General features: G+C 40.3%; 1 protein-coding gene across 1 annotated transcript; it reads left to right on the plus strand.

The window, feature by feature from the left end:
• The first annotated feature begins 1,497 nt into the window (after positions 1 to 1,497).
• On the plus strand, positions 1,498 to 11,964 carry LOC137733966 (uncharacterized). Its single transcript, XM_068473193.1, has 19 exons — positions 1,498 to 3,158; positions 3,249 to 3,560; positions 3,687 to 3,926; positions 4,057 to 4,183; positions 4,255 to 4,412; positions 4,567 to 5,200; positions 6,747 to 6,811; positions 6,896 to 6,997; positions 7,097 to 7,239; positions 7,491 to 7,546; positions 7,838 to 8,487; positions 8,573 to 8,763; positions 8,900 to 9,191; positions 9,447 to 9,722; positions 9,833 to 9,942; positions 10,362 to 10,695; positions 10,850 to 11,254; positions 11,366 to 11,612; positions 11,700 to 11,964. Exons 1-19 carry the CDS (start codon positions 1,740 to 1,742, stop codon positions 11,723 to 11,725), a joined length of 5,787 nt encoding a protein of 1,928 aa, XP_068329294.1. The 5' UTR covers positions 1,498 to 1,739; the 3' UTR covers positions 11,726 to 11,964.
• Positions 11,965 to 12,985: the final 1,021 nt, after the last annotated feature.

The following is a 12,985-nucleotide window of genomic DNA, read 5'->3' on the forward strand; positions in this document are numbered from 1 at the left end:
GAGTTTTTTTTTTGCAATGTCTTCTTCAAGGAGAGTGCATAAACAATTTGTGGAGCAATAGAAAAGATTGTTGGCACAACAAGAAGAATAAAGTGTATTTGATGAGTTTATGTAATTTTATTTGTGTGTTTTTTTTTTAGTTTATTTGATGAGTTTATGTAATTTTATTTTAGTGTGTTTTTTTTTTAAGTTTATTTGATGAGTATGTAATTTTATTTTAATGTGTTTTTTTTTTAAGTTTATTTGAAAATTTATCCGAAATCGGTTAAAAATCTTATCCGAAAATAAAATTATTATTTTTTATTTATTCTTTTTAAAAAAATATAAAATATTTTAAATGGGTTGGGTGCCAGCGCTGTCACATCCCGGCTCGAGCGAGACCATTTCCTGGGCCTGACTCCACCGTAGCACGATATTGTCCGCTTTGGGCCCCGACCACGCCCTCACGGTTTTGTTTCTGGGAACTCACATGAGAACTTCCCAATGGGTCACCCAACCTGGGAGTGCTTTCATGCGCTACTCGCTTAATTTCGAGTTCCGATGGAACCCGAAGCCAGTGAGCTCCCAAAAGGCCTCGTGTTAGGTAGAGATTGGAATATACATATAAGGATCACTTCCCTGGGGGATGTGGGATGTCACAATCCACCCCCCTTAGGGGCCCAACGTCCTTGTCGGCACACCACGGCCAGGGTTAGGCTCAAATACCAAATTGTCACATCCCCGCCCGGGCGGGACCACTTCTCGGGCCAGACTCCACCGTAGCACGATATTGTCCGCTTTGGGCCCCTACCACACCCTCACGGTTTTGTTTCTGGGAACTCACACGAGATCTTCCCAATGGGTCACCCAACCTGGGAATGCTCTCGTGCGCTACTCACTTAATTTCGGAGTTCTGACAGAATTCACAAAAGTAGGATTAATCTTCTGGTGTTATATCTTAGTAATTGTCCTCCTTGACTGCAACTAGACGTTCTTATTGCTCTGAATGTGTATTTATACACTTAGACTTGCACTATCATCATTTCTTAGCTAGTTTTGCTAGTGATTCAGTTTTTATTTATTTGTAATTCTATTTATCTTCTTAGCTTCCGCACTGTGCACATGGTTACGTCACTCTTACGTGACGGCCAACACGCCCTCCTTAGGACGGGGTGTGTCAAGCACATTTTTAGACTGGATGCCAATGCATTTTTTTAGGGGTGGAGATGCTTTGACCTATTACTGTTCACTGGAGTCTATTACTGTTCATTCGAATGGATAAATGCGCTGGGTGCTGGTGCAAAGTTTTTAGAGGTGAAACTGCTCTTAAGTAACTCAAAATATTACAAAGTAAACGAAAATAATTTAAAATTTAAATCTCATTTGTTCATGACAACTATAACATAAATAAATAATAAAAAATTAAAAAATAAAAATAAAAAAAAGGACCACAAGTCCCAACGCAACTCCTGTGGTCATCGTCAAATCTAGCTGCCTTTAAGCCAACCAAGACAACAACTGCGCATCGCTACCGAGTGACGCGTGCAGGCAACTCTCCACCTGCAACCGCAAGGCAGCTGCCGCGCCTTTTCGCAAACAGACGACATACCGTTTTACTTACTCTACTTCCCAATTTCATTAGAACAAACGACATGACGTGGGAAGGAAACAAACTCCCAGAGACTTACCAGTCATGACAAAGAAGAAGATGACCAATACGACGTCGCAGTAGCAGCAGCAGCGGCTTGGGCTGTACCAGCATGACCAAGAAGCTCACTCGCTTCGAACCGCAACTCACCATGGAACTCGACCTTGACTCGTTCCTCAATTCGCACCTCTCCCTCTCCGACGAAGACGACGACGACGACGACCTTAGCTCCGTCCCCCACCGCACGATCGACGAAATCCTCAACGACACCGATTCGTCCGCCTCATCGTCCCCGTCCTCCTCCTCTATCTACCGCCTCAATTCCGATCCCAAACCACCGGAACCGCCCAACGACGCCGTATCGGTCCCCGTCGTTAAGTCCGAGGATGAAAGGGCGGTCCGGCCGAGGTCCAATCTGTACAGTCGGGTCAAGTCCGGGGATTTATCGGAGGATCCGGCCGGGAGGGTTCCGAAGCCGTCTCCATGGTTGCTCGGAGGCATGAGAACGAATGCGAAGCCCGGGGCGGCCCTGGCTGCAGCGGCGGCGGCCTCGAGGTCGATGCCAACGCCGCACGCCGCGGCAATCAAGTCGAGGAGGAGCACCGTGAGCGGAGTTATCCAGAAGGTTCTTGAAAGTTCGGAACTGGATGAAAAATCCGAGGTGAGTTCCAATTCTACTGGTGATATGACTGCAATTGGTCCGGAAGTGCTTAGGACAAAATCAAACGAATTACAAGTGGATTTTGGGGGTGAATTGTTGAGAGAAGGCGGGGTTTTGGGGAGCGAAAGCAAGTTAGAGCAGACTTTTCGAGTTGATCAATCTCAAGTTGATGAGGCGAGTGCTGGGAATGCTGTGGAAGAAGAGAAGAATGTAAGTAGTTTTGATGAGAATTTGACAAATTTAGACGCAAATGATGTTAAAGGTACGGAATTTAGTAAGAATGTTGAGGTCGTAGAGGAATGTAAACAAGAAATTCAAGACTTAGATGATAACAGTCCCCGTTCGAAAGAGAGTGATAGTGAGGATAATGATGGTGGTGGTGGTGGCAAGGATGATGGTGGTGGTAAGGAGTCTGAGGATAACAATGGCGATATTGGTAACGATAGCGATATTGGTGATGACGATGAATTGGGTTCAATCACTCAACTCGTGGAGGAGAGAATTGGGGAATTGGAGAACAGGAGGATTAGTAAAAAATCTGAAAAGAAGTTGCGCAAGCCACTTGAAATCGCTGAAGAGCTAGAGAAGAAGCAAGCTTCTAATGCTTTGCATTGGGAAGAGGGTGCCGCTGCTCAACCCATGAGGCTTGAGGGTGTTCGGAGAGGCTCCACCACATTAGGATACTTCAATGTCGATGCTAATAATCCCATTACTCGGACCCTTTCATCTCCGGCGTTAAGGCGTGATCATGGCTCACCGCAAGTCTTGGCAGTTCACAATAATTACATTGCAATAGGAATGGGAAGAGGGTCTATTCTTGTTATTCCTAGCAAGTACTCTGCTCATACTGCTGACAGCATGGATGCAAAGGTTAGCTTTCATTCCTTTACTTACTTTTAACTTCCAATGATATAGATATAGGGGAATTCGTGTTAACAAACTATGCTATATATGTACCAGATGCTAATTCTTGGGTTGCAAGGAGAACGGTCTTATGCTGCTGTAACTTCTATGTGCTTCAATCAGCAAGGGGACTTGCTCTTAGCTGGTTATGCTGATGGTCACATTACAGTTTGGGACGTGCAGAGGGCATCGGCTGCCAAAATAATTACTGGAGAACATACGGCTCCAGTTGTACATATGTTGTTTTTGGGGCAGGATTCTCAGGTTACACGTCAATTTAAGGCAGTTACCGGTGATAGTAAGGGTCTGGTATTATTACATTCTTCCTCGGTGGTTCCCCTGCTTAATAGGTTCTCGATTAAAACACAGGTAAAAAAATTTCTTTGTTGGCATTATGTTTAAAAATGTTTGCTTCGTGGTTGATGTGTGATTCTGTGATCTTTTACAATGTAATTCTATCAAACTTGATGATCTTGTGTATGTTGATTGGAACAGTGCCTTCTTGATGGACAAAATACGGGCACAGTGCTGTCAGCTTCACCACTCCTGTTTGATGAATTCTTTGGAGGGGCTTCACTGTCTTCTCAGGGAAGTGGGGCAGTTTCAGGCAGCAGTATTGGTGGTATGATGGGGGGTGTGGTTGGTGGAGATGCAGGTTGGAAACTCTTCAATGAGGGATCTTCTTTGGTCGAAGAAGGTGTGGTCGTGTTTGTCACCCATCACACTGTTCTGGTGGTATGAAGCCCTCAGATGATAGCGTGAATTCCATGTACCTTTTGGTTTGGGGTTTGATGATTACCTATTTATAAAAAAGTTTTTTTTTTTTTTTTTTCAGTGTGCTAAATGCCATGTGTCTTTGTTGTAGGTAAGACTAACTCCCACTTTGGAAGTGTATGCTCGACTTTCCAAACCAGATGGGGTTCGGGAGGGTTCTATGCCTTGTACTGCTTGGAAATGTACAATACAGTCACACTGTTCACCTGCTAGTAGCGGTAAGGATTGACTTTCTTTGTTAAGTTTCCTGTTGATGGTTTCCTAAGATGAGGTTCTTCATTTTTGGTAGAAAATATGCCTGCTGAAGTAGTTGAAAGAGTTTCGTTACTTGCACTTGCTTGGGATCGAAAAGTTCTGGTGGCAAAGTTGGTCAAATCAGAGCTGAAAGTATATGGGAAATGGTCTCTTGAAAGTGCAGCCATAGGTGTGGCTTGGCTAGATGATCAGGTATGCACCTGTTTATTTGTTTTCTGTCATGCTGAATTTATGTTTATTCTTTTAACCAAATAAATTTATGTTTTTCTGCCTATGAAGAGTTCTGTACATGGTTCAAGTTTACATTACTTAAGAATGAGCTTAATTTGAAGTTTTGTGGCTTCAGATGCTGGTGGTTCTCACGGTGACTGGACAACTTTGTTTGTTTGCAAAGGATGGAACTGTGATTCACCAAACAAGTTTTTCTGTTGATGGTTTTGGAGGGGATGATCTCATTGCTTATCATACACACTTCATTAATATATTTGGAAATCCTGAAAAAGCGTATCACAATTGTGTAGCTGTAAGAGGAGCTTCAGTATATGTACTCGGACCAATGCATCTTATTGTTTCCCGACTTCTCCCATGGAAAGAACGAATTCAGGTTTTACGGGGAGCAGGTGATTGGATGGGTGCCTTGAACATGGCAATGACAATTTATGATGGTCAAGCTCATGGTGTTGTTGACCTTCCTAGAACTCTGGTTGCTGTACAGGAGACCATAATGTCCTACCTGGTTGAGTTGCTATTGTCATATGTAGAGGAAGTATTTTCATATATCTCAGTAGCGTTCTGCAACCAAATTGGAAAAAGGGATCAAGCTGATGACGTAAACAGCAAAAGCAGTTCTATGCACTCTGAAATAAAAGAGCAATACACCCGTGTTGGTGGAGTTGCAGTTGAATTCTGTGTCCATATCAAAAGGACTGACATACTTTTTGATGAAATCTTCTCCAAGTTTGTAGCTGTTCAACAGAGAGGTATTCTCATTTCAGTTTATTTTCGCGTTTATGATTTTTTGTAAACTTCATCAACTTTAAGCTGAAGTTTGGATATCTGGATTACATTTTACTCTATTGATATGAAACAAAAAGGGAAACATCCTTTGGTTTTCATATGCTTATATAGAGGGAAAGTTCATTTTACCATCCATGCACGGTTGAGTTAGAATGGCTTTTTGTAATGTCCAACTGTGTCACATAAACAAGATAAAATACACTTGCCATGTCATTTTATCTTACCGTAACTCATAGCCAGTGTCATGCTCAATCTGGAGTGAATAACATATTTTCTTCTTTTGAAGTGACTGGATTAGTACTTTGACATATGATAGAAGATGGCAATTAAGTTCTAAGTGTGGTGTATCTTTTTTTTGCTTGTCTCAGCTGCAGTTTTGCAGCATTTGCTCCAAGTATGTGCATTGTTCGATAGCTTGTAGCTACATGTGTTGTGATTTTTGGCATAAAATTAGGATAATGCCGAAATTAGGTTTGTGTTACCTATTTTGTTTTGGTGTCCTATGTGGGCCTGGATTTGACTTTTTTGGTTAGATTCCTTGCTTGGTGGAGTAATTTTGCTAATTACCTATTTGATTAGGTTTTGGATTTACGTCCAATTATTAACCAATAACACATATATATTATAAATACACACACACATATATAGACATATATATTATATATATATATATATATAAAATAGAGGATGAAAAGCACAATGAGCGCACATATAACAATGCACGCAGACAACACACACATCCATTATATAAAAAATAAAAATCAGAAAAAAGGCAGAGAGACGATAGTGCAAGGAAGAGGTATGAGGCAGTTAAAACCCTATGCAAAATTTGGGTTTGGGAGTTAAAAAAAAAAAGCCCTGCTGCCTAGGTGGCTCCGGCGAAGCCTTACGCCCACTCCCTCAAAACAGAGGCGGCAACCCTCAAGCCCAGCCTTAGAGGGCCCCTAGGCGCACCCTGAGGCGAGCCTTTTAAAACATTGATTATAAGTAGGACCTTAGGGTTAGTTTATTTTGTGTGCCGTCACCATTAGTTTAGAGAGTTTTTCTCTTTTGTTATGGGCGGAGGTCACCCTTTGGAGTCATGAGCGTGTGGCAATTTCATGGCTCATTCGTTTTGCGATTTGGTGAGAGTCAATTTGTGAGTTTGAGAGTTAGAGACCAATTTGGGAGAATCTTCTCTATTTGTTCAAGTTCTCTACTCATTTGGTTTAGGGTTTGAAATTTGTGGGATTTGGGTTATGAGAGTTAAACACTCTTTTGTAATCTCCGTTTGTTTGATGAAATCCTCGCTGTGTTTCACCTGTGGATGTAGGCTTTATGCCGAACCACATTAATCTCTTGTGTTCTTATTATGAGATTGTTTGTTTCTTCAATTTCGCGGACGACGTGATATTTGGCATTTTGTTAGAATTCGCTTCCATTTGCGCATAAAAGTACAACAACATGCATCTATCACTTTCTTCCATCATTGCATGTTACCAATCAAATTTTCTTTATAAATGTTGTTAGACACATTTTTGGAGCTGTTGGAGCCTTATATATTGAAGGACATGCTTGGTTCTCTTCCACCTGAGGTAATGCATACTGTTCAAGTATTTTGGCTGTATTGGCAAGTATGTTATACATAATAATGTTATTTCATTTGCCCTTTTCCTAAGATTATGCAAGCACTGGTAGAGCATTATAGCCGCACAGGGTGGTTACAGCGCGTTGAACAATGTGTCCTTCACATGGATATTTCATCCTTGGATTTCAATCAGGTCTGTGTCTCTCAGATTGTTGCTTATAGTTTTTCATGTTGCTGTATTTGTCTGTCATATTTTTCAGACATGCAGATAATTTGTTATGTTTTATTGTAGGTTGTTAGGTTATGCAGGGAGCACGGGCTGTATAGTGCTCTGGTGTATCTCTTCAATAAAGGATTGGATGATTTCAGGTCACCCTTAGAGGAGCTGTTGGTGGTCTTGCGAAATAGTCAAAGAGAAGGTGCTACTGCCCTTGGGTATGGTTATCTTAATAATGAGTCCTTTGTGTGTTCTAGTTGAGTTTAAATGGTCAATATGTTGTTTATCGTGCTCCCTTAGTTGCTTCTCCTTTCATTTTGCGTGGTCTTTACCCTTTATTATTATCTTACTGAAAGCATATAATCAGTTGTACAACATTTTTTTTCTTGTTACTTTTTGGTTGTATATTGTCAGTTTTTGTTTGAGCCTTTCAAGTGGTCTTATTGTATTTTTTTTTTCTTGTTTACAGTTACAGGATGCTGGTTTATTTAAAGTACTGCTTTTCAGGCCTTGCTTTTCCACCAGGTACGGACTTACACTTATTGGAGTTGTTCAATTGGAATATCACAGGAGTATATCCCTCTGTGTGATAATCCCATCTGTAACTAGAAATGGATTTGTGATGTTGAAATAATAAGTAATTCATCGAAAAAGAGAGAGTAACCTTACTGAATAAGTATGAAGCAATCAAAGGAAAACTAGCATTCTTTTGTACTTGAATACATGTTTGACTCACTTGCATAGCTTCATTTATTGCTGCATTTCACATGAACTAATCTGATTAACAAAGTTTGCACTTATTATCTGTGGTTGCAGGACAGGGAACAATTCCCCCCTCACGCTTGCCATCTCTGAGAACAGAACTTCTGCAATTTTTGTTGGAGGGTTCTGATGCCCCTAATTCAAGATCAGTCTCAAGTGTATTGCCAGGAGGAGAATATATTAACCTGTATCTTCTGTTAGAGCTAGATACTGAAGCTACTTTGGACGTTCTGAGATGTGCTTTCGTAGAAGATGAAATCTCAAAATCTGACTTTTCTTCTCATGATTCAGATATGCAGGATGGGAACAAGTTAACGGCTCAAAATAAAAATTCAATGGTTCAGAACACAGTAGATTCTCTTATTCGCATTATTAGTAAGGACAGTTCTCAAACAGATGGATCTCCTAGCAATGATGACACTGGATCAGTAGTAGTGTGGCCTTCAAAGAAAGACATAGATCATCTATTTGAGTTTATTGCATACTATGTTGCATGTGGAAGAGCCACTGTTTCGAAAAGTGTATTGTCTCAGATTTTGGAGTATTTGACCTCAGATAATAACTTTCCACCATGTGTTTCCGGAGATAGCATAACTTCAAAAAGAAGAGAGAAGCAGGTTCTGGGACTTCTTGAGGTAGTGCCTGAGACCGATTGGGATTCATCTTATGTGTTAGAGCTATGCGAGAAAGCGCGATTTTACCAGGTATATTTACCAATACCATACGATGTTGTCTCATAATTCATTCAGTTTAAGATTACTCACTACAAGGTCTCTTGGCGACATTTAGGTTTGTGGCCTAATTCATACTAGCAGACATCAGTATCTTGCTGCTTTGGATTGCTACATGAAAGATGTAGAAGAACCCATTCATGCCTTCTCCTTTATCAACAAAACATTATTACAGCTGACTGACAAGGAATGCGCTGCTTTTCGATCAGAAATTATTACTCGAATTCCAGAGCTTTTTTACTTAAACAGGTTATCTCTTAGTTATCTTGAACCTTTTCTTTTATTTTTTCTTTGTCACTTGTTCATTCATTTGTAGTTTGTCTTCTCCAGTGAAAGCTTCCTTATTGATTATTCACCTCAAAAAAAAAAAATTTATCCAATGCAGAGAGGGCACATTCTTCTTGGTTATCGATCATTTTACTATAGAAGAAGGTTCTCATATCCTCTCTAAACTTCGTTCCCATCCAAAAAGTCTGTTCCTTTACTTAAAAACAGTGATTGAGGTCCACTTATCCGGCACGCTTGACTTCTCAAGTTTAAGAAAAGATGATCTTGTGAGGGTTAAGGATCAATCGAAAGCAGTTGAGGCGTATCTGGAAAGGATCTCCGATTTCCCAAAGCTTTTGCGTAGTAATCCTGTTAATGTGACTGATGATATGATTGAACTTTATCTGGAGGTGAGCACTTTGTAGAATTACATCTAATCTTTTCTTTATTTTGATTTTTTTTTTTTTTTTTGTAATAATTAGGTGTTCAGTTGAATTTCTTCCTTCTATGATAATGTTCTTATTGGGTCAGTATATTCATCTTGACCAAATTTTAAATACGGGGCTTGAAAGAGTTGAGTGATTGTATTTCATTGCCATCTGGTTTCTGTACCATAAAGCTTGTCTTAGTTGTTGCCCTCTTAATGTTTCATTTTCACTTTTCAGCTGTTATGTCAGTACGAGCGCAATTCAGTTCTCAAGTTCTTAGAGACATTTGATAGCTATCGTGTGGAACACTGTTTACGCCTGTGCCAGAAATATGGGATAACAGATGCTGCTTCTTTCTTGTTGGAAAGGGTTGGTGATGTCGGCAGTGCTCTTTTACTTACACTTTCCACCCTCAGTGACAAATTTATGAAGCTTGATACTGCTGTGGCAAGTCTGGCGTCAAGTAATTCTGCTCGTACTGAGCATTTCAGCAATGCTTTAAAATTGGAAGAGGTCCGTACATATCATATTTATTTTAGCCATAGCATTTGAGTAGGTTTTTGTTTGTATGTTACTACAGATTCACTGGACTGTTATTTATTTATGTAATTTATCTCTTACAGGTGAACGACATTAACAGCATATTGCATGCCTGTATTGGGCTGTGCCAAAGGAACACCCATCGCTTAAATCCTGATGAATCAGAGGCGCTCTGGTTTAGATTACTTGACTCGTAAGTGCAAAACCAATTGTTTCTTACCGAGTTTTCCACGAGCACAAGTATCTGGCTATTACAGTCCTAGGTTTCAGCCTTTTGTCTTTCCAGGATTCCTTGTTGGTCTAGTGGTCAGGTCCTTGGTTTGCTCTCAAGTGGTTTGGGGTTCAACTCTCTCCCATGCTACCCACCTAACAAATGCTAGAGTTTCTCGCTCCCCAATGTTGTGGGGTCAGACGGGGTATAGTGATTAGTCAGATCAAAGACTTGGATACACTAGTTTTAAAAGAAAAAATAATAATAGAGTGATTCTTGTTCAATTATCCCTTAAATGAGCTGCCATGCTCTTCATTATTTGTGAAGAAATGTTGTCGTATTCTAAAAGTATAAGTTCATGGATTTGTTGAAGACTAATCATCCTCCAAATTTCAATACAGGTTTTGTGAGCCTTTAACAGATTCATTTGATGCTGGAACGGTATCTAAAGGAGAAGATGTTAAAACGACGGTGGCCAAGTCATTGGACTCAGAAGAGGATGAGATGGCTTTTATAATCAAGTGGAGAATCTCAAAGCTCCATAAAGGCTTTCATATATTAAGAAGACTGTTCTCTCGGTTCATCAAGGAGATTGTTGAGGGCATGATAGGATATGTTCGCCTTCCAACTATCATGTCCAAACTCCTCTCTGATAATGGCAACCAAGAATTTGGTGATTTTAAATTCACAATTTTGGGGATGCTTAGCACATATGGCTTTGAAAGAAGAATTCTGGTATACCATCTCTTTCTGTCTTTTATGCTAGTCATGTTGCATGATGTATTCTCATTTAACTTGTTTTAAGGGAATCGTGTTGTTAAAACGTCCAATATACTTCTTCCTCTATGTTATCTGCAATTGCGTTCAAATTGTTTACTCTGGTGTGTAGGATACTGCCAAGTCCCTGATAGAAGATGATACATTCTACACTATGAGCATACTCAAGAAAGGGGCCTCCCATGGGTACGCCCCTCGGAGTCAAATATGTTGTTTATGCGATTGTCTTCTTGACAAGAACTCTTCTAGCTACATTCGCATTTTCAATTGTGGTCATGCAACGCATCTTCAATGTGAAGCTTTAGAGAATGGCGCATCAAGCAGTAGCTCAGCCTCTGGATGCCCTGTTTGTATGCCTAAGAAGAAGTCTCAGAGGTCTAGAAGCAAATCGGTCCTTCCAGAGAAGAGTTTGGTGAAGGAGTTTTTGTCAAGACCCCAACAAACATACGGTACAACTTCCCACCCACACGAAAGCAGTGCATCAGAGAATGCGTACGGGCTTCAGCAAATATCAAGGGTATGGCAATATCTTATTGTTGTTGTCCTTGTAGTGATTGTTTTATCATTGTTGTTATGATCACCGTTCTTACATTGCAAGCTAATGAAAAACTGAACTGGGATGCTACAGTTTGATATCTTGACCAATTTGCAAAGAGACCGAGGATTAGTCGAGATTGAAAACATGCCTCAACTAAAGCTCGCACCTCCGGCTGTGTATCATGAGAAGGTTCAGAAAGGAACTGTTCTTTCACCGGCAGAAAGCAGCACTGATCTTTCGAGAATAGGGCAACAAAGTAAAACCAAGCAACTCAGGGACCTAAAAGTAAGGGGGTCGTCTCTCCGGTTACCCTTAAAATCAAACATATTTGGTAATGGTACGTACGTCGTTAGCCTCATGTAAGAGTTCTTAAATTTGTGAATGTGTCCAATTCTAACATCTAATGTGTCGATACACTTTGCAGGCAAGGAGAAGACCAGCAAGCGATGACGTTATTGTCATGTACACAACAACTAACAACAATACTAGAGCTGGAAATTCTGCAGATGTTGTAAAGTAAAGTTTTTGTACCACCGACCCGACCTATTTTTTTCTCGTGTTATTCTTTCCATGTCAATTTTGTGTCTGTTTTTGAAACCGTGTGAACTTGTAATTACTTAATTTGTAAAGTGGTATAAATTTTGTATTTTTTTTTTATTTTTTATAAAGATTGCTAACATTTTGTAGTAGACATGCTCCGACAAAGTACATAACTTGCGCTCTAAGTAATTATTCAAAGTTGCAATCTGCTTCACACGACTAACAAGTTTGCTATTTGAATTTTAAAACTTAAACACATGAAACTCCAGCGTCGCACTAGTAGCTCGCTGTTACTCATCGTCGTCCGAGCTTCCATCTTCCGTACTATAATCACTATCTTCGCGTCTGGATCCAGAATATCCAGCTCAACATGCTCAAAGAGTTGGGTTTGCAGGGCAGTGAATTGGGAGAGGATCTCTTTGGTGGAGGAAGGAGAAGATTGAAGCGCAGTTGAGGGAAGTGACTGAGTTTGGGAGAGACTCGGAAGAGTTTAGAGGCAAGGGAGGCCATTTGGACGAGAAGGGATTGGGCTCTAGGGAGGGGCGGGAGGAGAGAGACTTCTCTTTCCCTTGTTTGCAGCTCTGCATAAGCAGCAAAATCCAAGAGTTCAAATACTTCAAAAAAGCAGGCCAATGCTTCGAACAATAATCTTTCCGGATATTTCTCCAATGAATTTGGGTTGCTAATATCAAATTCTGGACAAAAATTAACAAGGAGGCCCTGGAAAAGCAGCAGATTACAGCAAAAATATAAACTTGAAACCAAAATTTCCCTGTTAACATAGTACAATTGAATGCATCCATTAACCTGCCAATCTAAAATTAACCCAACTCAAAAACACTGGAAAAATCAAAGGATGCCACGATCAAATTAAATTCTAAATTGGGGAAAATTTTCTTGATAAACCCTAAAAATGAAAACTATTGAAGGCAAAATTCAGACAAAATTAAAGCTAACCCACGATTTTCATCATAAATCAAACAAAATTGAGAGAAAGATAAACAGCTTAATCAGCTAACGACGAAGAATCAATGAAGCGGAGAGAGAGGGGAGAGAAGCAAACCTCGCCTGGTTTAGTGACAGAGTGACTGAAAGAGGACCCACATATGCCTTTACGGGTAGACTCGGCAGTTTCTGACACGATACTATACGAAAATGACACAAAAATAA

The sequence above is a fragment of the Pyrus communis genome, chromosome 5, assembly GCF_963583255.1.
Source record: "Pyrus communis chromosome 5, drPyrComm1.1, whole genome shotgun sequence".
In the NCBI taxonomy this organism is placed as follows: Eukaryota; Viridiplantae; Streptophyta; class Magnoliopsida; order Rosales; family Rosaceae; genus Pyrus; species Pyrus communis.